Raw genomic sequence first — 25,803 nt, 5'->3', positions numbered from 1 at the left:
CATATTAATAAATATGTTTAATTCTACTGCATGAGGAAACTCTATAGGGTTCCTGTTGAATTAGTCAATTCTGTTCTCTAGACAGACACCACAGAACAGTCTTAGCCAGAGCCATGATAATTTCAGCTGGTGATACAGGTTATTCTTTACACTTGATTTTGTTTCCTGATATTTAGAACCATAGGGAGACACAGAACTGTAATAAAATATTTCTTGCAACTTGGATACAAAGGCAGGGTCAGAATATTTAGTTTATTTTAGCATCTCACTGCTTGTCACTGCATCATCCGGCTAGACTGCTCCTCAACTCCTTGGGGGCTTTACAGGGTTAAGGAATATTTGGGCTGGACGCTGTCATATTTTTCATTTCCCCACCCCTGTGTACAGCTGAATGAGAATTGCAAACAGAAACAGAATCTTCCACAGTCATTCTGAAAGCCACCAATGGATTTATGAGTCTCTAAGATAAACTGCAGAGAAAGGTGGCAATTAAGTAGCTCCATCTGAAGAGGAGCTTGCTTTGTTGGGTGAATTTTATCCAGTGTAAATTTATGAAAGGACAGAGCTCATTGCATCCCCATTTTGCTTGTTTGGTAGGTTCTTCTCATGCCTCTCTCCTTTTTCCTTTCTCTTGACCTGAGAAGAACTTAGAAATAACAGCCATATTCTGTCTTGTCAGATACAAGGACAGCACAGCTTTGGCTGCTATACCTTCATTTGTTATTTGAATTATTGATTTATTTGTTCAGGAAAGAAAAAGGTTTCATAAGACTTCCTTGAAACAAGAATCCTCAGGAAATACTTTAACCACAGGTCTCAGCCGATTTATAATTTAGTTACACACCACCTCCACCTTGCTTTCTACCATTTTGAGTCAAGGGAAGAAAATAAAATTGTATTTGATTCATTGTTCAGCTGTGGTGTCTAAGTCAAGGTTTGGACCTGGTAGGAGTTTATGGGCTTTGGTGGTGGGAATAGAGGGTGGTACAGCTTCCCTGTCAGTCCCAGCAGCCATGGCACACACACACACCATGGCCTTGGCAGTCTCCTCCTCTTAAGGGCACTTGTTTTCATATATATTTTTACACTGATATGTTGCCAGCAATATGCAGCAATATTCAGGCATGCTGATACAAGATAACATCAAGATATCAGTTAAAAAGCCAGTTTTAGAGAAAAGTGGTACTTAACTATTCACAGTTTCCAAGTATGAATTGTGAGATATATACCCATCTAACCTTCTGCAGATATATTTGGCATAACACTGGGGATTTTGGCTGCGATGCCCTCACATTCTAAAGGTTTAGGGTTTTGTAAGTGCCTGGGAAGGTATTTCTGGAATGGATAGGAACATTTTATAAGCAACTTGTTCTCTATTATATCACCTTAGGAGATACTGATGTCTCTGGTGCTCCTGAACCTTCATCCTTCTGACTGATAAACCCACACGTGATCTCAGATGTATTTTGAGTCACTGCAGAAGTGAAAGCAACTGCTGTCACAACAAAAACTGCAAAAGAGAAATAGAAAACATATGCAATAAAATCTATATCTCTGCTATGGGAGAGTAATTTTCATTTAAAATACAACAAAACTGTAAAAAGATTACGTCTTTTTAAAAATAAACAAACTGAATATGCAAACATACGGTATGAATTTGCTAACTCTGCATTTGTGTATTGAAGCTGAGTGGAAGCTCTATTTGGAGAACCTTTTAAAAGCACAGGCACATCACACTTTAGAAATATGTCCCATGATTGTGCAGAGAAAGTCTAAAGACAAAAGCCACTTTGTGTTATGGAGGTTCCTTTAGAAACAACGTTACCAAACACAAAAGATCTCTTGCACTTCCCTTTTTCATCCTTGTGTTGGAAAGCACCAAACCCTGCAGCACCAAACTCTGAAGCACAGGTCAGTGTTTGCCCGCTGTGAGATGGAGAATGATCATGCACCTTAATTCCCACACAAGGCAAAGGCAAGCACTGGGAAAATAGAGAACTACCTACTGTGGGAGATCAGATTTGAAAACATCTAAGGAACCTGAAGGTGAACAAGTCCATGGGACCTGATGAGATGCATTTGAGAATCCTGAGGGAGCTGGCAGAGGAAGTGAGTAAGCCCCTATCCATCATATTTGAGAAGCTGTGTTAATCCTGTGAAATTCCCACTAATAGGAAAAGGGAAAACATAAGTCTCCTTTTCAAAGGGGAAAAAAAAAGACCAGGGGAACTACAGGACAGGCAGTCTTGGTGCCTGTCAACATCATGGAGCAGGTCTTCCTGGAAACTATGAGAAGGCACAAGGAAACTAAGAAGGTGACTGGTGACAGCCAACATGACTTCACTAAGGGCAAATGGCACCTGGCAAATCTGGTGGCCTTCTGTGATGGGGTTACAGCTTTGGTGTGTGAGGGAAGAGTGACTGATATCATTTACCTGGACTCATGCAAAGAATTGGCCACTGTCCTGCATGAAATTTTGTGTCTAAACTGGAGAGACGTGAATTTGACAGAGGCACCAATCGGTGGGCAAGGAATTGGCTGGATGGTCAATGGCTTGATGTCCAAGCAGAGAGCAGTGGTGTTCCTGAGGGGTCAGAATTGGAACCAACATGGTTTAATATTTTTATCAATGACATGGACAGTGGAATCAAGTTCACCGCAGCAAGTTTGCTGATGACATCAAGCTGTGTACTGCAGTCAACACACTGGAGAGAAGGGAGGGACCCGGGCTGGCTTGAGGGGTGAGCCTGTGATGATGTTCAGTAAGACCAAGTGCAGGGTGCTGCACCTTGGTCAGCACAATCCCAAGCACAAACACAGGCTGTGTGGAACGTGGATTGAGAGCAGCCCTGGGCAGGAGGACTCAGGAGAGTTGGTGGATGAGAAGCTCAACATGAGCTGGCAGCGTTCACTTGCAGCACAGAGAGCCAACTTCATCCTAGGCTGCATCCAAAGCAGCGTGGGCAGCAGGTCAAGGAAGGGGATTTTGCTCCTCTGCTCTGCTCTTGTGAGACCCCACCTGGAGTGCTGTGCTCAGCTCTGGGGCACAGAAGGACATGGAGTCATTGGAGCGTGTCCAGAGGAGGGCCGCAAAGATTATCAGAGGTCAGGATGACCTCTGCTATGGAGACAGTCTGAGAGATTTGGGGTTGTTTAGCATGGAGAAGGCTCTGGGGAGGCCTTCTAGCATTTTGCAGGCACCTGAAGGGCACAAGAAGAGAGCTGGAGAGGAATGTTTTACAAGGGCACGTAGTGATGTGCAAGGGGGAATGTTTGAACTGAAAGAGGACAGGTTCAGATTAAATCTTAGGAAGAAAATCCTGACTGGGAGGGTGTTGAGGCACTGGATGAGGCTGCCCAGAGGAGTTGCAGATGCCCTGAATAGCAGAATTCCTTTATACTTATGCTTAAAGAACAGAATGAGAAAGCTTCTGATTCCTCAAAGACATCATCTCTCCAGATTGTTTCCTATAAGCCTTTCTGCAGGGACTGCAGATTGAAAGTCATCTTCTAGCCTTAAAAGAGCTACAGTAACCATGTACCCACCACTACACCAAACAGAAGTACGACTGTATAACTGGCTGGGTGAAATGCATCTGATTTCCATTAATTCCCTAAAGCCAGCCATCAACAGTACAAATAAGCAGTGAATCATAAAATAACATCTTTCTCCTGGCACCCTGAAAGATTTATGCCCTCAGGCCTTGGCTTTTTGCTTTGTTTTCTTTTTTTTCCCCCCTCAGCTCCTGAGATGGTTGCACATAAAGCTAGGAGCAGAGTTGAAAGAAGAAAAAAGGTAAATATATCAAAAAGTATTTGAAGGATGAATATGATGAGTCTCTTTCTGCAGGCAATGAAGGAGCAAAACTGGGAGCAGGAAGAAATTAGTAAGAGTTGTTGCCATCTCCTCCTTGCCATTTGTGTCTTCTGGAACTGTCTGAGCTCTGAGCTGGCAACACTTTGACAACCTCTTCTCCTTGCCAAAGTGTATTAAGGCTGAGTCTTTCTCATTGAGGCACCCAACATACACTTCATTTTGGGTGCCACCTTTCCACAGCATGCACAGGCAATGGTCTGCTTTTACAGATGTCTGATTAAAACCCTTTGTGTCATCCCTAAGAAAGATGAACATGATTTTTTTGTGGAGACATGTATCTCCATCCATTGACTATAAAAATAATAATGGCACTTCTTGAGACAGGGAGTGCCAGAGAGCAGCTGAAAGGCAGGTATGCATTAGGTATCTACACCAAGCATGCTGAATTCCTTCCATCAGTGCAACTCAGGTTTCTAGCTCCCTCCTTAGCCTTTCACCAAGTCCTTCTCTGCTCAGCTTTCCCCACTTTTCTTGGTTTGTTGGCTGATTCTGCTTTTACCCTTTTTAAAGCAGAGACCATTCACCTGGCTCATGGCCAGGGATTTAGCTGATGGAAACCCACCTATGTCCTCTGATTTCTAAAACACACCAGCAGAAACCACCTGGAAATATGACCTCAAAAGCTCAACTCATTTGGCTTGCTGAGCATTCCCTTGCTTTAGGTTTCTGATTTGTGAATAATTTTAACTTCTGATTGTACAAACTAAGCCCGTGTATCCCAATGTGGCATTACTCTATTTTGCTCATGTTGCCTTGTTAGAGGGATTCCTTAGGCCACAGGGAAAGGGAAGGATGTATTTAAACACCAACAGGGAGCAGATTTGCAGCTAAAAGTTAGACAGCTGTAGCAGCCAGACTGTGAGTGAGACATGCAAACAAAGTGTCTGATGAGCTGGAACTGCATCAGTAAAGGACGGTATGTGGGACTATGCTGGAAGTAGTGAGCACCCTGACACCCTCATGTGTAGGTGAAAATGGGACTTCTTTTCATGCAAACTGCAACAGCTTGCCACTGCTGTGGTGTACCTTTATTCCTGTGAAGGTTTTTAGGGTAAGGAAGGATGTTTTGAACCTGACGTGATTCCAGGTGATTTGCAGTGAGAAACAGATGAGTAATACGATAGTAAGAAGTATTTACATGATATAGAGTGGCCTAAACTTGTGTAAGTCTTCAAGACTTGTACAGGACAAAATAGAAGATCAGAGCATGAATGAGCCTTTTAGAAAAAGTAAAGTCAGGAAAAGAAACATTGGGAAAATGGTAATGCTCTGGTTTGCCGTCTTAATCTTCCAGCTTCTATCTGACCTGTTCAAGGACTGCTGTTATGGTCTGCACATCAGCCATCTTCCTGAAAACCCAAATTAAGATCTGCAGAGGCTGAAAGCACAGGGTAAAGAATATCAAATATGTAGCATGCATAATCATATTGTCTATTGCTGAACTAGAGTGAAGCTGAAATGAAAGTAAATTGCTGCCTCTGAACAATGTTTGTTTCTGCTTTCTATCTTCATTATCTTTTTATAGGTGATACAAAAATAAAGGCAGCAGGAGAAATCTTGTTCTCACTTCAGTCAAACAAACATCTAGTTGCCATAGACAGAACCAAGACTTCATAAAGAAGTGTTGGCACATGCTTGGGGAAATGCCTGTAAAAGGCAAAAAGGGAGCTTAAGTGTTATGGTGCTGACAAGAGAGGCTTGAATCTCCTGGAGAGATACCAAACCAAGAAGCTCTGTTTAAGCTATAGTTCAGCTATCAGATGAATGCATCTGCTTCCAAAATTTTATTTTCAAATGGGGGGGTGACAAAAGTAGCCTTTGGAAGACTGGGAAAACCACTCCAAAATATGCTGAAAGTCTGAGTTTACCAGGAACACAATAGCTTGGGAACAGGAGAACAGTGAAAGATTAAAACCTTTCTCTTCATACCAAGGGATGCATCTTGTGTTTGTGTTCAGCTCAGGGTGTTTAATATTTTACATAGCAGTCAGGCCTTTCCTAGATATAGAACAATCTTCCACCCTGCTTTACAGCTCAGAAGATTTACATAAAGCAAACCATGATTTGGGTCTTATTTGGCTTCTGACTATGTCCAATGGGTGTGACTCTCTGGATCAACTTTCCAAAATTTTCTTTGTGATCAGGGGAGGTAGAAGGAACTTTTCTTCCAGGAAAACTTTTTTTTTCCAGGAAAAAAAAGTCATGACTTGCTAGAAAGTAGTGGCATGGATGAGCTTCATATTCATTCATTAACTCTTTAAAAACCCCACTTTTGCATGTGGTAACCTTTTTCTCAATCTCCCCTAAAGTGGTGGATCCTGAAGTGAGAATTGTACTCAATACAAATATGCTAAAAATCAGGGGGAGGCAGGACAGGCAAAAAGAACTGATCTTAAATTAATTCCTTCCTTTTAACCATATCTTATTTCTCTCCCATCAAACTTAACTTTTGTCCTTCCTCATCTTTTTGCACATCAGCAAGTGTGCAAAAAGCTGCACATTCCTCAGCATCTTCATCCTTTCAGCTTAAATAACTTCCATCTCAGAAAAATATGCCCCTTGTGAGTTTTTTCTCATATGATGATGGGGCCAGAGGTGTTGCTTTGTGTTTTGGAATAATAACCATGTTAGAACAAGGTTTAACAAGCAAGGTGGGTGACAAGATGGCTCTGCTGCAGCTCATGCTAATTGTGACCAGCTGTTGTAACACTGGCTGGGGTATGTCTGGGTCAGGAGCAGTCATTTATCTGGTCTTACCAGTTAATTACAATAAATGTCACGTGAATTGATTTAATTATTCACAGTCATGCTCAAGCATGATTGAGATTTGAGATGGAAAGGAAAGCCTATAGAGTGATAGCTCTGTGTGAGGGTTTAGAGGGAGGGGACAAGAATCTCTAGACTTGAATCACTGAGCAAAAAGAGTGGAGCAGGGGAGGTCGTGTGGTTTCAGAAAGTGCTCATTTCGGGTCTGTGTACCGAGTCAAAAATTAATAAAACACTGATACTATACAACATCCTGGAATGTTACGGTCGCTTGCCAGTCTTGTTTGCCGTGGCCTGCAGCCTTTCGCGAGGATTATTTTTTCCACCTGCATCTGCCACTACCCCCTCCCCCGCCTCTCCGGCTCCTCTCCAGTTTCTGCCCCCGGTGCAGGCGCTGGCACTCCGCGCTCTTTGTCCCGGGACAGTGTCATTGCGGGGACACGCAGCAGCTGCGGGGCGTGCGGGCGGCAGGGGGAGCTGCGGCCCCGCACATCCCGCACCATCCCGCACATCCCGCACCATCCCGCACCATCCCGCGCATCCCGCACCATCCCGCGCATCCCGCACCATCCCGCACATCCCGCACCATCCCGCACATCCCGCACCATCCTGCACCATCCCGCGCATCCCGCACACCCCGCACATCCTGCACCATCCCGCACATCCCGCACCATCCCGCGCATCCCGCACACCCCGCACATCCCGCACCATCCCGCACATCCCGCGCATCTCGCACACCCCGCACCATCCCTCACATCCCGCACACCCCGCACCATCCCTCACATCCCGCGCATCCCGGCGCTCCTGAGGGACTGCCTTCGGGATACAGGCACGGTGCCGACCCCCAACTCGCCCAGTTCTGGCTCCTGGGTGATTGCAGAGGAGACACCCTGCTTTTTATATTCTTAGGGCATGAAACGTGGCACAGGGGTTCCATGTAAATTCTTTCATGCATTAGTTAAATCGCTTATGACAGATTTTATTTTCTTAAATTTTTTTTCCATGCAGTCTCTAGCAAACATTTTTCTGTTATTTTATTGAAAGACAGAAAGCTTAAAAATACTTTAAAAAGTTAGGAAAGGCTCTGGAGCACAGGTCTGATGAGGAGCGGCTGAGGGAGTTTAGCCTGGAGGAAAGAAGGCTCATGGGGGACCTAATAGCTCTCTACAACTACCTTAAAGAAAGTGTGGTGAGCTGGGGTTCAGCCTCTTCTCCTAGGTAACAAATAAAAGGATGAGAGGAAATGGACTCAAATTACATCAAGGGAAGTTTAGGCTGGGTATCAGGAAAAATACTTCTTTGAGAAAGTTTGGACAGGCTGCCCCAGGGAAGTGGTTGAGTCACCATCCTTGGAGGTATTTAGGAGATGTGCAGATGTAGCACTTTGGGACATGATTTAGTGGTGGACTTGGCAGTGCTGGATTACTGCTTGCATTTGATAATCTTAGGGGTTTTTTCCAACCAAAGTGATTCTATGATTCTCTGATTTTGAAAAAAAAAGAAATAGAAAAAGGTTTGGGTTTTCTTTTCCTAAGAACAACTCATACAGTAAAAACTTCTTTCTCAGAAGAACACCTTTTTGTAGGTTGTGCCCCTGTTAATTATAGTGGTCTGAAAAGAGTTTCTTCAGAAGAGAGATTAAACTAGAACTTGTTGTCACAGTGAGTAAACCATTTCTATGCATCCAATGAAAGTCTCAGCAAAGGGTTGATAACTGGTTGATAATGTCCATTTTATGTCGGTTTCTGCAGTGAAACCACACTGTCTTTCCTAAGAAGTTTGCTTTCCCTAGTCTTTCCAAATTTAATCTGTGCCTTAATCTAAAATATCTTCTTCAACATATGAGAAATAGAGAAGTTTCCTCAATCTGCCTCAGAAAACTACTGCCAAGACCCACCTACTTCAACAGTCAGACACAAGCAATGGGGAAAACTCTGTCCACAAATTTATTTTCCATATTTTAAATTTTCCTCATCTTTTTATGAACCCTCCATTTTCAGGTCCCAGATGAAAACAGCTGCAAGAAATTTGCTGTTTCATGTTTTTTAAAATAAATACCTAATAATTTGGTCACTGTTTTCAATTTTTCCTCTGTCTTGTTATATCCTAAGAAATCTTGGTACAGATTTCAGCAAGCTTCATCTTTTAGATACAATTATGCTTTTCAGTGCTAATACCTATCTTCTTAGAGGAGGACAGTCAGCAACCCAGCCTATGGCTCATTGCAGACAACTTATAAATCACATAGAGATTTTATCAAGGAATAATTGAGGTGGCTGAAGTTTTCAAATAAGGTATCACACGGGGCATGTATTTTACACTCCTCTGTTGAGCTATGAGTCAGCAGATACTCCTGTTCTTTACCGATCCCTTACAGGTATGTTAGATTCAGTGCCTTATGTAGCAAAAATAAGCTAACAATGAGTGGAAGTGCAGGTGTATTTTTCACATGATAGTATTACATATCCACTGTTATTGATTAATTTTCCTATTGGCGTTATTACAGACTGATATCCAAACCATGCTTTGTGATAAGCATTGTGATTTCAGCATTCATTAAGTCAGGAAGAATAACAACCTAGTTTGACTGCTCAGGTTGGTGCTCACAGGGAGCTCACTGAAATCCCTGCTGCTTTAGCCACCTTTGGGGCCATTCCAGCCATTTGTGATCCAGTTTGCAAAGAATAACTGTAACTGCTGAGGACACCCATTTTTGGGAAGTGGCTGAAAAGTGGCTGAAAACACAGTGAACCTCAGCTACCATGGCAACCTCTCTGAGGAAGAGCCTACATTGTGGCTGGTTCTTCTTCTGCTTCTTGTCCACATCTTCCATCCTCTCAAGGGAGCTTCTTCTCGGCTCCCACATTACCTTTTCACCCCACTAAGTATGGTGAACAATGAGCCACATTAGGAGGTGTTTTGCCAGCAGGCAGAGGTCCTTTGCCACTACTCAGCATTGTCAAGGATACACCTGGAGTACTGTGCCAAGTTGTGGGTTCCTCAGTCTAAGAGAGACATGGGCACACTGGAGAAAGTGCAGTGGTGTGCCACAAAGATGATTATGGAACAGGAGCATCTCTCCAATGAGGAAAGGCTGAGAGAACTGGGACTGTTCAGTGCAGGGAAAAAAAAGCTCAGAGGTACAAACACTTGAAGGGAGGGTGCAAAGAGGATGGAGCCAGGCTCTTCTTGGTTGTACCCAGTGACACAGAGGCAATGAACACAGACTTTTCCACCATGTGAGTGACCAAACATGGACACACATTGCCCAGAGAGGTGGTGGTCTCTACCCTCAGAGGTATTGAAACACTACCTGGACAGGATCCTAAGCAGATGATTTTAGGCAGCTCCACTTGAGCAGTGGGGTTGGACCAAATGACCTCCAGGGGTCCTTTCTTCAACCCTGCTGTGATTGTGTGAACAACTGCATAATTTTGTGGGCAAAGAACCACTGGAGTGATGCCACCACAGAGGCCTTCCACGAATCAGAAAGTGGCATTGGGCTGTCCTTATCCTTGACTATTCTCTAGGGGATGTTTGTTCATGAGAATGGCATGTTTGTGCTATTAAGAAGCTGGATAGACAACCCTGGAGTAAGGTAAACAGATCTGTCTCATCTAATGACATAAGTAAGTTTGCTTTAACTCTTTTTTTTTTTCCCCCTAACTGCTCCGTGTTTAAATACTCCAGTCTCATTACACTCTAGCACCTCTACTGACATTAGTGGAATTATTAACTTCTTGCAAGCAAAGGCTACTTTAACTTAAGTATCTAAAGGTAAAGGTATAAGAGTCCTCACACATATTCAAGAAAGAGAAAAAGATCTGCCTGAAACAGAAATGAAAACAGAAGATGGCAGATAAAGAACTGATACTCCTTGTCATCCTAGTATGGTAAAACTTCCCTTTTAAATGAAAACAGGTTTCTATAACAGATTAGGTGATATTGTCCTTACTTTCCCGGAAGAGGGAATGATGAGCAGGGAACACAGAAGGCGTGAGGTGTGTATGGAGGAAGAATGGACAGAAAGAGGGAGAGTGGGAGAGAACAATTTTGCTGCAAAATGAAAAAAGACAAAAATAAATCTAAGGTATTTGAAAAAATATACTTGCTATTCGGAATTAACCATGGTAAAAATTAACAAAATAAATACTAGTTCTTCTAATTTGTCTCATTAGGAGGTTAGGGTTAAAAATAAGTGCAATTCCAAATCAGCTGTACAAATGTAAAATCCAACATATTCCTTATAGAGCATGTTGTAACAATAAATCACTTTTCAAACTAGCCCTTGTATCTCACACATTAGAAATCTTATCTACCACCAAAGGAGTAAACACTGTCTTACTTTTACAACACTAATAGGTCTAAATACCCAGGCAATAAGCGACCTTTTCTGTCTGTTTGCCCTGCTCATTTTTTTCAGCAGTTTTAAAAGAAGATTTTATGAAAACCTGAATCAACTCAGTGATCAAAACCAGCTTCTCAGCTGAAATGTGATTTTCATGAAGTTCCAGGCATTTTGAGAGATGCATTTTCAGAAGCCTGTGAACAGGTGCTCCATGCTATATTATTCTGGGGGTCATTATAGGAGTGGCTCCTGAAATGGATGCTGCAGCAGGACAGGATGCCCACAGCTCTGCTCTGCTGACAAACCTGCCTCTGCTGAGCAGCCACAGCAGCAGCACCCATCCAACACATGTGGGGCAGCCCAGGAAGTTGGGCTGCACTCTGGGCATCTTCCTCCTTCTCAGTAGCTTGGAATATGGGTAACCAGAAGGATTTTCTGAAGAAAAGAAGGGGAAAAGCAAACAGCTCCAAACCTCAAAAGAATCTAAACACCCATAGTTTTAAGTAGCATTTACTTCCATTGGAAAATAATTGTTTTCCTTCACAGTCCTTTCACCTTCAGGAGTCTTCAGAAGTGATACCTTATCTTCTGATCCATGAAATATATGGTGATGGATGACCATGAATATGTGGTCTGCTGGGCCCAACAGTTTTCCTGAGTGAGCAGACCATGTACTGGCCTTATTCAACATTCACAAGCAGCTTGCACCCAAGTTTTTGCATGTTTTGGGAAAGAAACAAGATCAAACTTGATTCCCCCTGGGGTGCTCATTGATTTCACCTTCCTGCCAGTGGCAGGCTCAGTGCCTGAACTTGCTCTGGAATGTTTGTCAGCTGTTTTGTTGGAGAGAAATCAGGGTATTGCTGGGAGTTGAACAGATCCTGCAGGTGGCTGAGTCCCACATATTTCTGGGTTCTCCTACAAAAGAAGTGTGCTGGCCCATCTCATATTTTCCAGGATCTCTGCCATAGGAATGTAATGGACACTGGTATGTTCTGTGAGGGAATTCTCAACAGTACTGCCCTATAGTTTTTGTGCAGTCAGACACACCATAATCAAATCTGTGTCTTGCTGGGATCTGAGTTTGCAGTCCTTGCTCATATACAATCTCGTCTCATTTGTCAGTTACAGGGAGATCTTAGGCAGCTGCTCATGTCTTAATCTCTCTCAGGTGCCCTGAAATTTGGTTTAATGAACATCTCTCAGTAAGAAAGGGGTGCAATTAAAAAAAAAGGGAGCAGGAGAAGTTTTCAGTAGAAAACTTCCTCTGATGAGAAAAGTCAGTGAAAGTATCTTTTTATAAAATTCTCTAATTTTTAAAACACAAAACTACTACTGCCTCTGCTCCCAGGCCCTATCCATGCTTCTACCTCATCCACCAAGGTAAGGCTAATTTTATGCTGGATAACATTCCCTTTAGCCACAAACTCTTGTTTGGGGTGACCAGAAGAACGTAAGATGAGAAACCAGAATAGTGCTTTTAATATATATAGCTGTATTTACATATATATTGCATATATTGTTCTCTGAAGTTCTTGGAATTAAATTTCTTGCTGCTGGGGAGCATTTATTTCCAGCAAATAACACAGGCACAGTGCTTGTTCTTTCTTGAAACTTTTGCAGTTCTGAGCCTGTAATTTTAAGACTGACCTGCTGCCTTAAGTGTAAAGATATTGTGGAGATTTTCCTCCAGGTGTTATTAGGGTTTAGCTTCCCTTTGCTGGTTACATGTTGCCACTTCTGATGATACTGGTTCATCATACGGATACCATCTGTTGTCTGCACAATTTATTACTCAGTCTTATCTCTAGACAACAGATTCTTAAAGGGGACATAGGCATTTTTAAGACAGTATATGTAATTCATTAAATGCTTAACATTATTTACAAAATTGTTTTTAAGAGTGATCTGTTAGAGACATGTATGGAACTAGCAGTCCTCAGGATTTTTGTTGTCAACTCTGTCTCTGATGCTTCAGATCCTAGCTGTTTTGTATGTCCAAAAGCATTTGCATTTTTACCCCTAGAATAGCCAGCCTTACAAGAAGAAACACTGCCTCCCTGTACACCTTGTCTTGACTAAATAATACCTCAACAGAAAGAACAGCAGTCCTCCTGGAGGATAATCACACCTTATGCTCTCTGCAGAACCATCTCTTAGCCATGCTGACAGGGGCCTTTGGGCACCATCACATCCCAGATGCTAATAATTTTTATTTCTTTTGTTATGCAGGCTGTAAAAGTAGCAAAGCTCAGTCAAGAAGAAAATACAGAAATCTCTCTTTGACAGGGTTTGCTTAGTAGTATCAGCAGACATGCAAAGCATGAGATCATAAAATATTCATTTTCATTTTTACTCCACCTTCTCTTCAAATAGCTCATGTAGACTTTCAACCATGAATGAATAATACCTAACAATTTCTCTTTGAAGTAAATAATATTATCTCTGTATATGGAGCTGAAAATGGACCACAGGTTGTTAACAAACTTTCTCAGGTGTGTATCAGAACTATATCAATCAGGAGAAAAACATGCACTCAGTCCTGGATTTTGAATCAGCAAGATCATTTTTGATAGGAACAAACCATTAATTTTAGAAAAAAACAGTTTCAGGCATTTGAGATAGAAACAAATGCTATTTCCTTTTTTTCTTAACAGTTAATTGCTGGGCTGATTTTCAGTAGAAGAAATCAAGCTTTAAATTCCAAAACTCTTCACTCTAAGAGTAAACAAAGGTACATTCTATATATTAAAATCACGCCTTCCTCTATTTAGATCACTAAACAACAACAAAACCTGATAAGACAATGATGCACCATTATATTTCGCTCTACTAAAGTATCTGATTCACAGATTATTTATGTGGGAAATTGCAGGTATATTATTAAAAGTGTTCAGGTCAAGCTCGCATTAACAGCAGGAAATATATTTACATCAGGAGAAAGAGAACAAAAAAAAAAAAAATCAGTAATTTAAATAGTTTTTGCCATGAGCATAAAATGTGTCAGATGCAGTAAGAGCAAAAGCCAGGCTGGGCTGGGAGAGATAAGGGTGATGGGAGGAAGAAAAGCATCACCAGAAGAGAGAAGAAAGGTGAGACAGAAAATAAAAGATTCAAGAGAAAAAGAAATCAAAGGGTAAAGAAAGGAAATATGTGAAGGGATGCAGTAAGAGAGAGGGAAGTGGAGATAAAAGGGCCTGAGGAGTGTAATGAGAAGACCTCACCTGCGAGCTGAAGTGGAATTCCAGCGGAGCAGCCGTGGGGCCGGCTCGCTGTCATGGCTGGTGGTGCCCTGCAGTCCCCTGGCCCCACAAGTGAAACTGAGCCTGCAGGTGGTTGCCTTAAGGGTGCATGTCACTGCCCACAGTGAAACCACTTCTTCAAAAGAGAGGGCTCGAGACCTGAGGAAACAGCTGTGGGACGTGGAGAAGAGGGGCCTCTCTGGGGGTTGGGGAGCATCTTCCTTCTGTCAGAGGATGCCTCCACAAAACTGAGCAGCTGCCTCCACTTCAGCTGCTCAGTCTTGAGTCCTTTGCTCACACTTACATATTTTCTCATGTAAATTTGGTGCAGAAAACTTTTTGCTATCTCACTTCAAGTCTTATTTTTGAAGCAGTTACAATTTCTGCTTTCATGTGCTGGCAGTAAGCATAATTTCTACAAGTCCTGATGAGGGGAAGACCTAGTGTTTTGCCAAGCTAAAGAGCTCAAAAAAAAAAAAAAATCCAAATGAAGTTTGTGCAACACCATGGGAATACCCTGCCATATCTGTCCTGGCAGGCCAAGGGAGGTTTCCCATGCTTGGTGAACACTTGCTCTGCTGGTGACAGAGGACCTGCTGCGGTCACCTCTGAGATCCTGCCACCCAGGCAGAGGCAGGGGCAGGTTTGCAGCATGAGGCTGTGCTTATACCAGGGGGAACAGGGAACTAGCACTGTTTGCAGGAAGGTTCAAAGTGAGCTACAGATGTCCTGAAGTTGTTACACAGATTACTTATCTAGGGGATAAAGATAAAGGCCCCCAGGCTCAGACGAGCCTGTAAAGGCAGAGCCCCTCTGCCCTCAGCCTGTCCTTGCTCACCTTCCCTGGAACATAGTGCTTCAGGAGCTGCCTCCTCATCAGCTCCAGGACACTGGTGAGTAAGAGGTGGAACTGGCCCAGGTGTAGCTGAACTTGCTGGTGCCAGCGAGCCCCACTGATTTGTACCAGAACAGGACAGTGCAGAGAGGCAGACAAATTTCCCTACCTTGCACAGCTATGCATCACAGTCTCCGGGCAGAAAGTGGATTCAGTTTCAAGGACTGAGCTGGAGCATCTCCCCTATGATCCCCCAGGATAGACTGAGGGAGTTTTATTATTTACTCGGCTGTTGTATTTTCTATATATATATTTATATTTTATTATTCATCAGTTGTTATTTTTACTTGCCAAGGACTAAGCATTCATTCTGCAATTGTTCAGAACCTGGATACAAAGAATCCCTAAGCAAATAAACTCAGTGTTGGTAAAGTGTTCTCAGAAACATCTCAGAGATGATATCTAGGGTTTTTATTTTTTACTGATACCCGGTATCAATAATAAAATACTTTCTTGCATTAGGCAAGTCAAATAAAAATGTAGATGAATCAGAACTAGACAGACATACCATAGCTAAAAGAAGACACAGAAAACATCCTGAAGGTAACTGCAGGGGCAATGGGGCACAGAGACCAGCATTGTTCATGGATATGAATGCATGATCTCTCACAAGGCAGCCTTAGACACACTGAGTCAATAGCATTGTATTGTGTTGCTGAGCACAAGTTTGTGTGTTATGCAGTGCAAAGGAGCTGAAATGATATGAAAACTAGAGAAGTACATATTTGCAAGGATGCAAAAATAAGAAAAAGAAGCATAGGATTCCATGGGCATTAAAGAAATTGATGCAAACAGGTAAATACCATACTGGTCACAAGCTTTCTTGGCTGGCAGGTTGCTCCTTTTTTTTCCACAGCCCACCCTGGTACACAGTCCCTCAGCATGAATGAGTTTTAAGACACCTCTGAAGACTGCCTAATCCAGTGCTATACTAAAAATATATATTTATCTCTATATAAATATATATATATTTAATGATAATTATATATTTATAATATATATTACTTAGTATATTTTTAATACACATATTTTTAGAGTATATATATATATATATATATATACACTAAAAATATGGTCAGCTAGCACAGGCTGCCCCAGAGCACATCCAGTACAGTTTTAAATACCAACAGGGATGGGAGACTCCGTAACTTTTCCTGGCCATCTATTCAGCATTTAAATCACCTCACAGTACAAAAATGTTTCCTAATATTCAGAGTGAACTTTCCCTGTTTCAGTTTGTGCACCTTGCATCTGGTCCTGTCAATGGATACCACAGAAATTAGTCTGGTTCCCCCATCTGATATTTACATGTTGATAAGGTTCCCCCCAAAGCCGTCTCCTCTAGAGGCTAATCAGTACCAGCCATTTCACCACAAATCCTTTACCAGATACCACAATTCCTTATCATCTTTAGGAAAAAAGAAAGACCTAAGGAACTACAGACCAGTGTAGTCAGTCTTGGTGTCCGTTGAGATCATGGAGCAGTTCCCCCTAGAAACTATGAGAAAGCACAAGGAAACTAAGAAGGTGACTGGTGACAGCCAACATGACTTCACTAAGGGCAAATGGCACCTGGCAAATCTGGTGGCCTTCTATGATGGGGTTACAGCTTTGGTGTGTGAGGGAAGAGTGACTGACATCATTTACCTGGACTCATGCAAAGAATTGGCCACTGTCCTGCATGAAATTTTGTGCTCCAATCGGTGGGCAAGGAATTGGCTGGATGGTTGCACTCAAGAATTGTGGTCAATGGCTTGATGTCCAAGTGGAGAGCAGTGACAAGTGGCGTTCTAGTTTTGAGATCAGTTTTGGGACCAAACTGGTTCAACATCTTTATCGATTACATGTTTTGTACTTTCCTGTACCCCTTTCAACCCTACACTCATAAACAGGTTTTGCCCTCAGAAAACAGGGATAGACAGTTTGCACCTATCCCAGCCACTGAGTGCTCACTGTCAGTACAGTGGCCTGACAAAGATGTGTCTGAACACTTGCATATCTACCCGGCAGGTAGATACTTGTCCTTTGATTTAAAATTGGCAAGTGACCCAAGTGCTTTGTTTTCTTTTCCACCTAATGGATTCAGCATTGGTAGCTCCTAGGACTCCATTGAAGACATTTTGCTCTTTTGTGGTTCAGACAAGGAGAAACTACTGTTTAATAATAAAATTGTGTTGCTGGCGATTCAGCTGATCTGGTATCAGAAGTCTTAATGTATATGTCAGATTTTCAGTGTAAAAGTTTCTGTGAAATATACCATCAACTAGGACAGCTCATATCTACTGAACTAAGCCAAAATATATTTATAAATTCTGCCATGTTAGCTTATTCCTAAAGATGCTGGGGTCAGAAAGGGTATGCACATGCACATGATAGTAAAGCATTCTTTGAGTGAGTAGGGCTTTTTTCCACCATGAGAAAGTGGTTTTTGTTATCAAGAATTTTATCCAGTTTATGTCACATCCTGGTTGGCCATCAATGAAATGGTTTGATAAAGCCTATGCCAGTGGAAGCAGCCACATGGTAAGAAATTCTCTAGCTAAACCATACAATTGGATTACCAGTACAGTGAAACTAGACTTACATTTTAGTGCTCATACTAATTCTAGCTTAGGGCTAGACCTCCCCCCATACATTATTAATATAAGTGTTAGCATACATTATTAATGTAGGTGTTAGGAAGAGCACTTCAGGGTCAACTCCTGATTTGCAACTTGATTTGAATTCAAAACTTCACTGTTGAAGTTGAGTTGAAATGAATTTCTTTTTGCACATGAATGGGAGTCTGGCTGGGAGCAACACCTGGTTTCTTCCAGCTACTGTTAGTAAAGTCCATCAATAGGTGTCCAACTGCCCAGTTAGGGACCCCTGAGTATTGCCACAGCAGGTCACTGCATGCAGTCCAATATCCCGACTGACATATTAGTAATTCTCAAATATTTTACGGGCTGATAAAAAAAATCCCCAGTTTTGTGGAATAATCTCCTGAAGAGTAGCAACCACCCTCTGACTTCAGACAGCAGCTGGTGTATATCCTGAAGTATCAGGTTTTATTTGAAAAAAATACTAACTACTAGCAATTATGAAAAAATTGTAAATGCTAAATTCTTGTCTAATATTACTGTGGACCCTGATCCCATCTATTTTTTTCCTTAATTATATACTATAACGATAGACTTTAAAAGTTAAATTCAGATTATGTGAAAACTTTTTTTAGAAGTATTTCCTTTGATCTGTTTCAATAATACTGAGGCTAGTTTTGTAAGTAGAGATAGTATCTTCTAATAGAGCCAACTGGTACTGTTGGAAAAAACCCAGTGTTCACACATTACTTTTTTGGTTAAACTAGATTCCTACCTACAAAACTTGTCTTGCCTATCCCTTAAAAAAAGTCAGCTACAGTAACTCTTTCTCTTTAAAAATATTGTTATTCATTTGCATTATCTGATGCCAGCCTGCACTTAAAGATCTGTTTCCACATGATTTAATAAACATGTTAATTCTGGGTTGGCACAAAGAGAAACCGTCACTCTCAGTAGCGAACATGGCTTTCTCAAGAGTGGTTCAAATGTTAGGCGGGAGTTGCTTGGCACTTGTAAGCCGATTTGGCTGGAAAAAAAAGAGCTCTTGGCAGATGTTTCCCTTCCAAGGATTCCCTCCCCCTCCCTCGATTTTTCATCTTATAATGTTTGGTTCTGCCTTTCTGGCACAGCTCATAAAAACTTTGTCACTTGGCTATGGCTGCACGCATGCATACAGTGGTATTTCTCCCTTTCTGGGTCGAAAAGCACACCACAGTTATCACTTAACTACAAAGTGGGACAAGACCCAGGGGTATCTATCTGTTTCTCCTTCCTCTTGCTTCCTGAATTTCATGCAAAGTACAGTAACACTCTCCACAGAAGTGCCAGCTGCAATGATCAGGGGACCTAGTTTTGTGAAAAAAATATCATCAATCACACCTTTGCAGGAATGCATAATACATCTCCATGCACTACATGAAGCAGGGGAGCAAGCTGAAACAGACAGAGAATGGTCTGTGGGCCTCCTCAGCACTCTGGCTGACCAGCAGGAACAGGCAATAAAAATCAGAATCTGGATCATGATTAATGAGAAGATGTCAGGCTCCCACAAGGACACTCACTTCCTACAAGTCAGTCTTCAGGCCACGTCCTTGTATATAGTGAACAGAAATGAAGAGACAGGAGAGGTGAAAGCTTGCCAGAGTCACAAAAAGAGGCTCATACCACCCTGAGCCTCTTCCCATTATTGGTTCTGCTTTTCTGGCCAAGATAGTGCAGAAAAGACGAGGGACATTTCCACATTGTTTTGCTGTTTAGTGGCTCAGGTACCGTACTTAGGCTGACTTTGGTGGGGGAGAACCCCAGCATTCTTAGCAGCATACTGCACACCTCACTGCTAGCTGGGCACTCAGGTTGGCAGGATCATGCACTACCACCCAGTCCACTACCTCAGCTCTTCCCACATCCAGTGGGAATGCTCTGAACCTGTGCTACAGCATGCAGATAGAATAAATGTGGGTCGTGCGCACACAAGCCCGTTTGTCCTTGTTCCTAACCTCACCATGTACATGTAATATTAGACATATGCAGAGATCAGCAAAAGAGCTGTGGGAAAAGCAGATTCACAAGGCTGAAAACACAGGTTAGAATACACTTCAGCTATGGGAGTGGCTATGCATCTCAAGTCTTTGCTTGGAAGAATAAACTTCACGTTCAACCAGTTTACCCAGAAAAGGTATTACCCTATGTGTATCATCAAATCTCTTGTAAGATAATTTGATACCATTAAATCCACAATACTAAAGCTCCAGACAAAAGACCCACAGATCTTGGGAAAACTCTGGGTGAAAGCTGAGATTTTTCCTCTCCCGAACTAACATTTTTTGCCTCCCCTTCAAACCGCCTCACATTTACATGCAACTTTTCTACTCAGTTTGACCTCTGGGGAGGGATGTTTCCCAAGGGATATCATTCCTGGAATATGAAGCGATAAATAGTCTATGACAATAAGGGTTAAGCGGAGGATGATACTGGGCTCCTGTCTCCCCCTCACACTTGGCATTACCTCAACCCAACACCTTCTACCTCCCATTCCCCTCTATGAACCCTAAAGTTCCCATCTGCCTGAGACCTCCACCTTCTGCTGGCATTTTCCCAGGGCACCAATCAGCAGGACAAAGGCAGAAAAAACAATGCACTCCCAGACTCTCTCTCTTCACCACGGCAGCTGAGGGAAGTGTCACCTGCAGGCACAGCGCGTAGCTGCAACAGTGAAATTAACAGTGAAACAAATAAACAGTGAAATTAAGTCCTTGTTTTCAGTCCTCAGAGGCGTAACACTAATGCCAGGGGGCTGAGTGATACACAACCAAACAGCGCTGTGGGCACCTCACCTAAAGCAGCTGGGACCCATCTGTGCAATAAAAACAAACTGAGTTTGGTTATCTCAGAAGGCACAAGCTGGGACTGAAATGTTTCTCATGGCTGAGGCATTTATTGAGGTCTTTCTCCTTTGTGGAGCCTGCTGTGGTTTGTCTGAGTTCCGACACTGAGATTTTAATGGAGAAACAGACATGGTCTTTCCACACTTTGGCCTACTTTTCAAGCTTGGAGGAAGACAGAAGCTGTGAGCTCTTTGCCATACTGTTGAAAGAAACTAAAAGCCCATAAAGTGTTGAGGAATGACAGAGAGATAATATCCTCACCCTGTCTTCTTGGTATACAATCTAAAACTGATTGGACTGCTGTAGTCTTGTCCTTTTTCTAGTTTTCTGTCCCAAATTTTTGATTTTGAGATTTCAGCTTAAGGCACGTTTAGTTCCCAAGGTCTTTGAACACTATCTGAGGAAGAAAGACTTTGATTCATTGCAATGAGACAAGCTCACTCATTATTTTTAAATTTCTTTTCACACAAACTGTCAAAGCATCTTCTAGGCAGGCCCTGATTTTCCTTTCATTTTTAATAAGAGAGAAGGCTATGATAGACAACAAGTAATCTTAATTCTGCAGTAAATGTTTTTCTTACCAAAATAATGCCAAGTGCACTTCAACTTATATTTTCTCAACTACGTATACACACACTATTTCAGTGATCGCACCACAAGATATCCCAACGACTTGACCGAGTAAAAATTGAAAAAAAATTTAAATCTTGAGTAGCACTGCGAGAGAGTCAGTTGAAATTCACGCAACAAAGTTCTCCAAGCTCCAGGGAAAAGACCGTGAAACGTTTTCTTAAGAACTGCGTCTCGTCACCTGGAGAGGGAGAATCCCTCAGGCCGCGCGCCCGTTGTGCCAGCAGGCAAGGCACGGCCAGCAGCCTGCCGTGCGGTTTCTCGGTAAGAGGAAAGAGGTACGAGACTCTTGTGGAGGGAAACCGCTTGGGATCCTGCTGGGACGGGCGGTGCTTTGCCCTCGGCCCCGCGATGCGGGAGAAGGCTCGAGGTCCAGCCCGGCAGAGCGCTCGAGAGCCGGGCGGCCCCGGGGCGGGGGCTGGCCCGTGTGCCGGGGGGCACCTGCCGCCCGCCACCCCCCGCCGCGGGCGGTTAACGCCCCTCGCCGCCCCGGCCCCGGCGCTGCGCCCCGCCGGACACGGCGCTCGGCGGCGCTCGGCAGCCCGCGGCTCCGCGGCCCCCGCGCTCCATCCCGCCACCCCTCCCTTCCTCCGCCCCCCCCAGCACCGGCTCCCCCTCCGCCTCCCCGGCCCGGCCGGCGGCGCTACCCAGGATGCTCCGCGCCGGCGCAGGCGCGGCCGCTCAGGAAGAGGAAAATGGCATAAACAACCCCGAGCGCCGGGACCGCTGAGGAGGAGGAGGCGCCGCCGCCGCCCCGGGCCGCGCGGCCCCTTTAAGAGGCGCGGAGTCGCCCCCTCCTCCTCCTCCTGCCCCTTCCGGAGCCGGACCCGGGGTGACGGCGGTCCCCGCGCCCCTTCCCCCTGCCCGCCCCCTTCCCCATGGTGCCGACCCCGGCGGCGGGGCGGTTGCCATGAACAGCAGCGGCCTGCCCTGCTCGTCGCCGTCGCCGGTGGTGGGGCCGCCGCCGGGGGCGGGGGGCGGCGGGGCGGGTCCCGGCGGCCGGGGGGGCGGGGGCCGGCGGCGGCGGCGGCGCCGTGAAGCTGAAGTTCTGCCGCTACTACGCCAAGGACAAGACCTGCTTCTACGGCGAGGAGTGCCAGTTCCTGCATGAGGAGCCGGGCGCCGCCCCCGCCGGCCCGGGGCCCGCCGCACCCCCCCTCGGCGGGCTCCCGCTCGGCATCCCCCCACCCGCTGCCGCCGCCGGGCCGGGCTACTCGGCGCCCGGGGCCAGCCCGGGCCCGGCGGCGGCGGTGGTGGGGCCTAAGAAAGCCGAGCTGGGGGCGGGAGGCGGCGGAGGCGGCGGCGGGGGCGGGGGGCTGGATGGCCCGCGGCTGGCGAGTGAGTGCGGCGGGGCGGCCCGGGGGTGGGGGGCGCTGCCGGGAGGGGGCGGCGGGCGGCGCGTTGTTCCTCATCCCCGACACGCCGCGGTGCTGCCGGAAACAAATAACAACAGCCATGGTGGTGGCGGGGGACCCCGGGCCGCCCGCCCGGCCGCGGCCGTCCCGCACGGGCGGACTGGGGCTGGGCTGGCTGCCCAGAGCAGACCCGGCCCGTACCGATGGGAAGGAGCGGGCAGGTGTTCGTGGGAAGGAGCTCCGTCTGTGTGGCTTTCAAGGGACTCCCGGGCAGCTATCCATCCGTCCCTCTAGCGCTAGGTTTGGTGCAGGTTCTCGGGTACTCCCTCCCTGCCCGGAGTCAGGCCGGGCGCAGGGAGACGGCGCTTTGTGGAGCGGTACCCTTGGATAAGCTCTTCCGAACAGTGTATATTGAGTGTCGGCTCTTGGAAGTTTTAAATATTGCAGCTAAAATACAATGTGAAAATAACCAACAAATATATAAAAATATATATATGTAAATTGCGATTCACGTCATCATGAGAAATAATTTCTTTATGTTGTGGGTGGCAGAGCATTGGAACAGGCTGCCCAGAGAGATTATGGAGTCCCCCTGTCTGGAAACATTCAAACCCCACCTGGACGGGTTTCTCTGTAACCTGCTCTAGGTGATCCTGCCTTGGCAGGGGAGGTTGAACTAGATGATCCCCAGATCCCTTCTAACCTTAATCGTTAATGTTGCTATGATTCTGTGATAGATGCCTACGTTATTTACTACTGTGAGCGGAAATTGTTTCAGAATTTTTTTCTGAGATATTTCAGCCCTTATGTGCAGCCACTTTTCAAATGGTGAGAGTTCACATAGCCTGTATGTCATGCTGAGCTGCGCTGCTGGTGCTGGTTGGTTGTGCATGCTCCTGATGTGCAGGCTGATAGTTAGATGGAGCTGGTAGTAAACTGATTTTAATAGCCATTTGTTTTGTAGGTGAAGCAGCATTTGGCAGGCTAGGAAAACATGCTCCTTCAGAAAAGCCGTGCCTCTTTACATGAGTATATTAAGCTTGGCTGCATTATTGATTTTTGACACAAACCTAGCATTTATTTACGTTAAATGCTTTAGCTACTAAATGGTCACAACCATATTTTTCTCTGAAATTAAGATGCAACCATGCTGAACATCCTCTATGTAGGTTTTTAGTGCTTGATAAATCTTTCAGGATCCTGCAATTGTTATTTTGCCAGGTGTGGTGAGCTTGTGCCACTGAGTCTTACCTCTGCAGTTGGTAGCTTCTCAGTGTCTTACATTAGCACAGCACTGTTTCCCCTTTCGGGACGAGCCTTTAATATAGTACTGCATAATGCTTTCTATTAAAACACTTCCAGATTTCTGTTAAACTTCAGTTATTCAAGGTGAAGACTCTCTTGCCTTTGTTTTTTTTTTTTTTTTTTTTCTTTTTTTTAACTAATTAAACAGGAATATGGTGGAGTGCTTTAGCAGCAATAATTCAATATTTGTTAATTTTTCTTTTGGACGGAGTTGGGTATGAAACACTTTTTCCCGATGTGAAAGAAACTGGTTAGGGGATCAGACTCGGGGAGAGGATGCATAATTTAGTTTGCAGCTAAAAACTCCTTTGTGAAAGATGCTTTTTCTTCTAAGAAACAGTTAAAAAAAATTTGCCCATTCCCTGAATTGAAGGCAAGAACTTTCAGAATTTGTGTGTACTTGGGGGTTGATGCTGCTGAGCAGTTTGATTATTTGAAACACTTGCTTCTATTGAATGTGCTTGCTGCAGTTGTACCCAGTTGAGGAGTGAAAGCACGAAGAATGAAGAAGCCCACTGCGATGCTGTCAGTGTTTGTCTGCTGGGAAGGCCACATTGCTTATTGTAGGGGGCAAAAGCTTCGGCTGGTAGAAGATCTTGAACAACACTAGCCAGGAAAAAGAGCCCAGAAAAGAAGGACAGGGAAATTTAAGGTGAAAAGCCAGGAAATGGGCCTAGTCTCACTTCTAAATTTTTTTGCTTTGGGATGCATATGTGAAAAAAGTAAAGAAAGTAATTCTTCAAAATCTGAAATTGATATGTATAGGTACTGACAAGCTAATATCTAAATTTCTTACCTTGCTGATGTCCTGTGGTATTAACAGTATGATTTCTAAGTGGATGGAATGAAAGTTTTATTTCTGTGGGTGTAGGAAGTAAGACAAAGTCTTATTAAAAAAGTTCTGAGGTTAAGAATATGAAATTGGGTATTGCCAAAAATCACCTGCCTGTACAGTCACTACTGTCTAATTCAGAAGTATTTGGTAGTCTTAATGTGACTGTGGATGCCACCTTCTCTTGCTTGTTCCTCACTGGACACCAGCCTCATTCAGTACACAGAGCAGATAATGCTCATTGACTAATTAACTGGGCAGTCCTATTTATTGTTAAAAGTGGGTCAGTGCCTCATTCTAACATGCGTGTTACTCTAATCCTGCTTTGAGTACAGGATTATTAATTTACTTATAGGTTTTTCTGTGGTAATCACAAGGACTCCCCAAATATCAACTTATTTTTACCACATGGGTGGTAGGAATGTTGAGTGATGAGGAGATGGTGAACAGTGAAAATGCAAGAAAGATTCCAGTGTGGAAGTATTTCACTATTAGAATAAGAAGAGGAACGAGCAGCTGACATCCTCAGAGCTAACCAGGAGTTTCTCAGGTGATGTGTGGTTAAGCTATTCTGTGCCCATAGATGTTTTGAGTGCTAACATCTGACAGAATTCCAGAAGTGATCAGATAGTCTTGGAAGAAAACTCTATTTGAGATTGTTAAATACAAAAAATTTCCCATCTCTGGATCAGACTCGTGTTTCCCTACATATGTATGGCTGAAAGCCTGCTGAGAAATCCTCCTTTATCCTTGCCTCATACGTATGCTTTTTTCCACATATCTGCTGCAGTCCAATGTCAAGAGATGAGGTAGTGGGCTTAATGGTATGGATTTCTGTTTCTGAGGAGCAAGACTGACAATGCCCATGAGTTCTACCCACTCTCAGAAGGTAGCACTGCTGCTCACTGCCCCCAGACTATTGACATGGAGCAGGTGTTCAAAGCACCATTCCTGCTTCTTCCACCAGAGTTGGGTGCTCAGCCTTCTGCATGGTTCACCTTCCAAGAGTAAGGTGGCCAGCTGACTGCATACAGAATAGGAAATGTAGTTGATATTCCTTATCTAAAATTTTATTTAAAAAAATT

The 25,803-nt window shown here is 44.1% G+C and overlaps 2 protein-coding genes across 2 annotated transcripts in view; one reads left to right on the top strand and one right to left on the bottom strand.

Moving 5' to 3' along the window:
- FLT3 (fms related receptor tyrosine kinase 3) overlaps positions 1 to 14,289 on the bottom strand; it is a 43,765-nt gene extending 29,476 nt beyond the window's left edge. Inside the window, exons 1-2 of the mRNA XM_014263290.2 lie at positions 14,217 to 14,289; positions 1,386 to 1,510 (exon numbers count right to left, since the gene is read on the bottom strand). Of these exons, the coding sequence (XP_014118765.2) occupies positions 1,386 to 1,510; positions 14,217 to 14,271 (180 nt within the window). The 5' untranslated portion in view covers positions 14,272 to 14,289. The remainder of the gene's footprint in view (positions 1 to 1,385; positions 1,511 to 14,216) is intronic.
- A 7,832-nt stretch (positions 14,290 to 22,121) lies between these two features.
- Positions 22,122 to 25,803, top strand: part of PAN3 (poly(A) specific ribonuclease subunit PAN3) — a 78,930-nt gene continuing 75,248 nt past the window's right edge. Inside the window, 2 exon segments of the mRNA XM_014249570.2 lie at positions 22,122 to 22,216; positions 22,218 to 22,564. Coding sequence (XP_014105045.2) covers positions 22,137 to 22,216; positions 22,218 to 22,564 — 427 coding nt within the window. The 5' untranslated portion in view covers positions 22,122 to 22,136.

Source organism: Pseudopodoces humilis, chromosome 2 (genome assembly GCF_049639895.1).
Source record: "Pseudopodoces humilis isolate 2021_Gansu_Grassland_sample_001 chromosome 2, ASM4963989v1, whole genome shotgun sequence".
In the NCBI taxonomy this organism is placed as follows: Eukaryota; Metazoa; Chordata; class Aves; order Passeriformes; family Paridae; genus Pseudopodoces; species Pseudopodoces humilis.
This window is presented reverse-complemented; position numbering and strand designations above follow the sequence as displayed.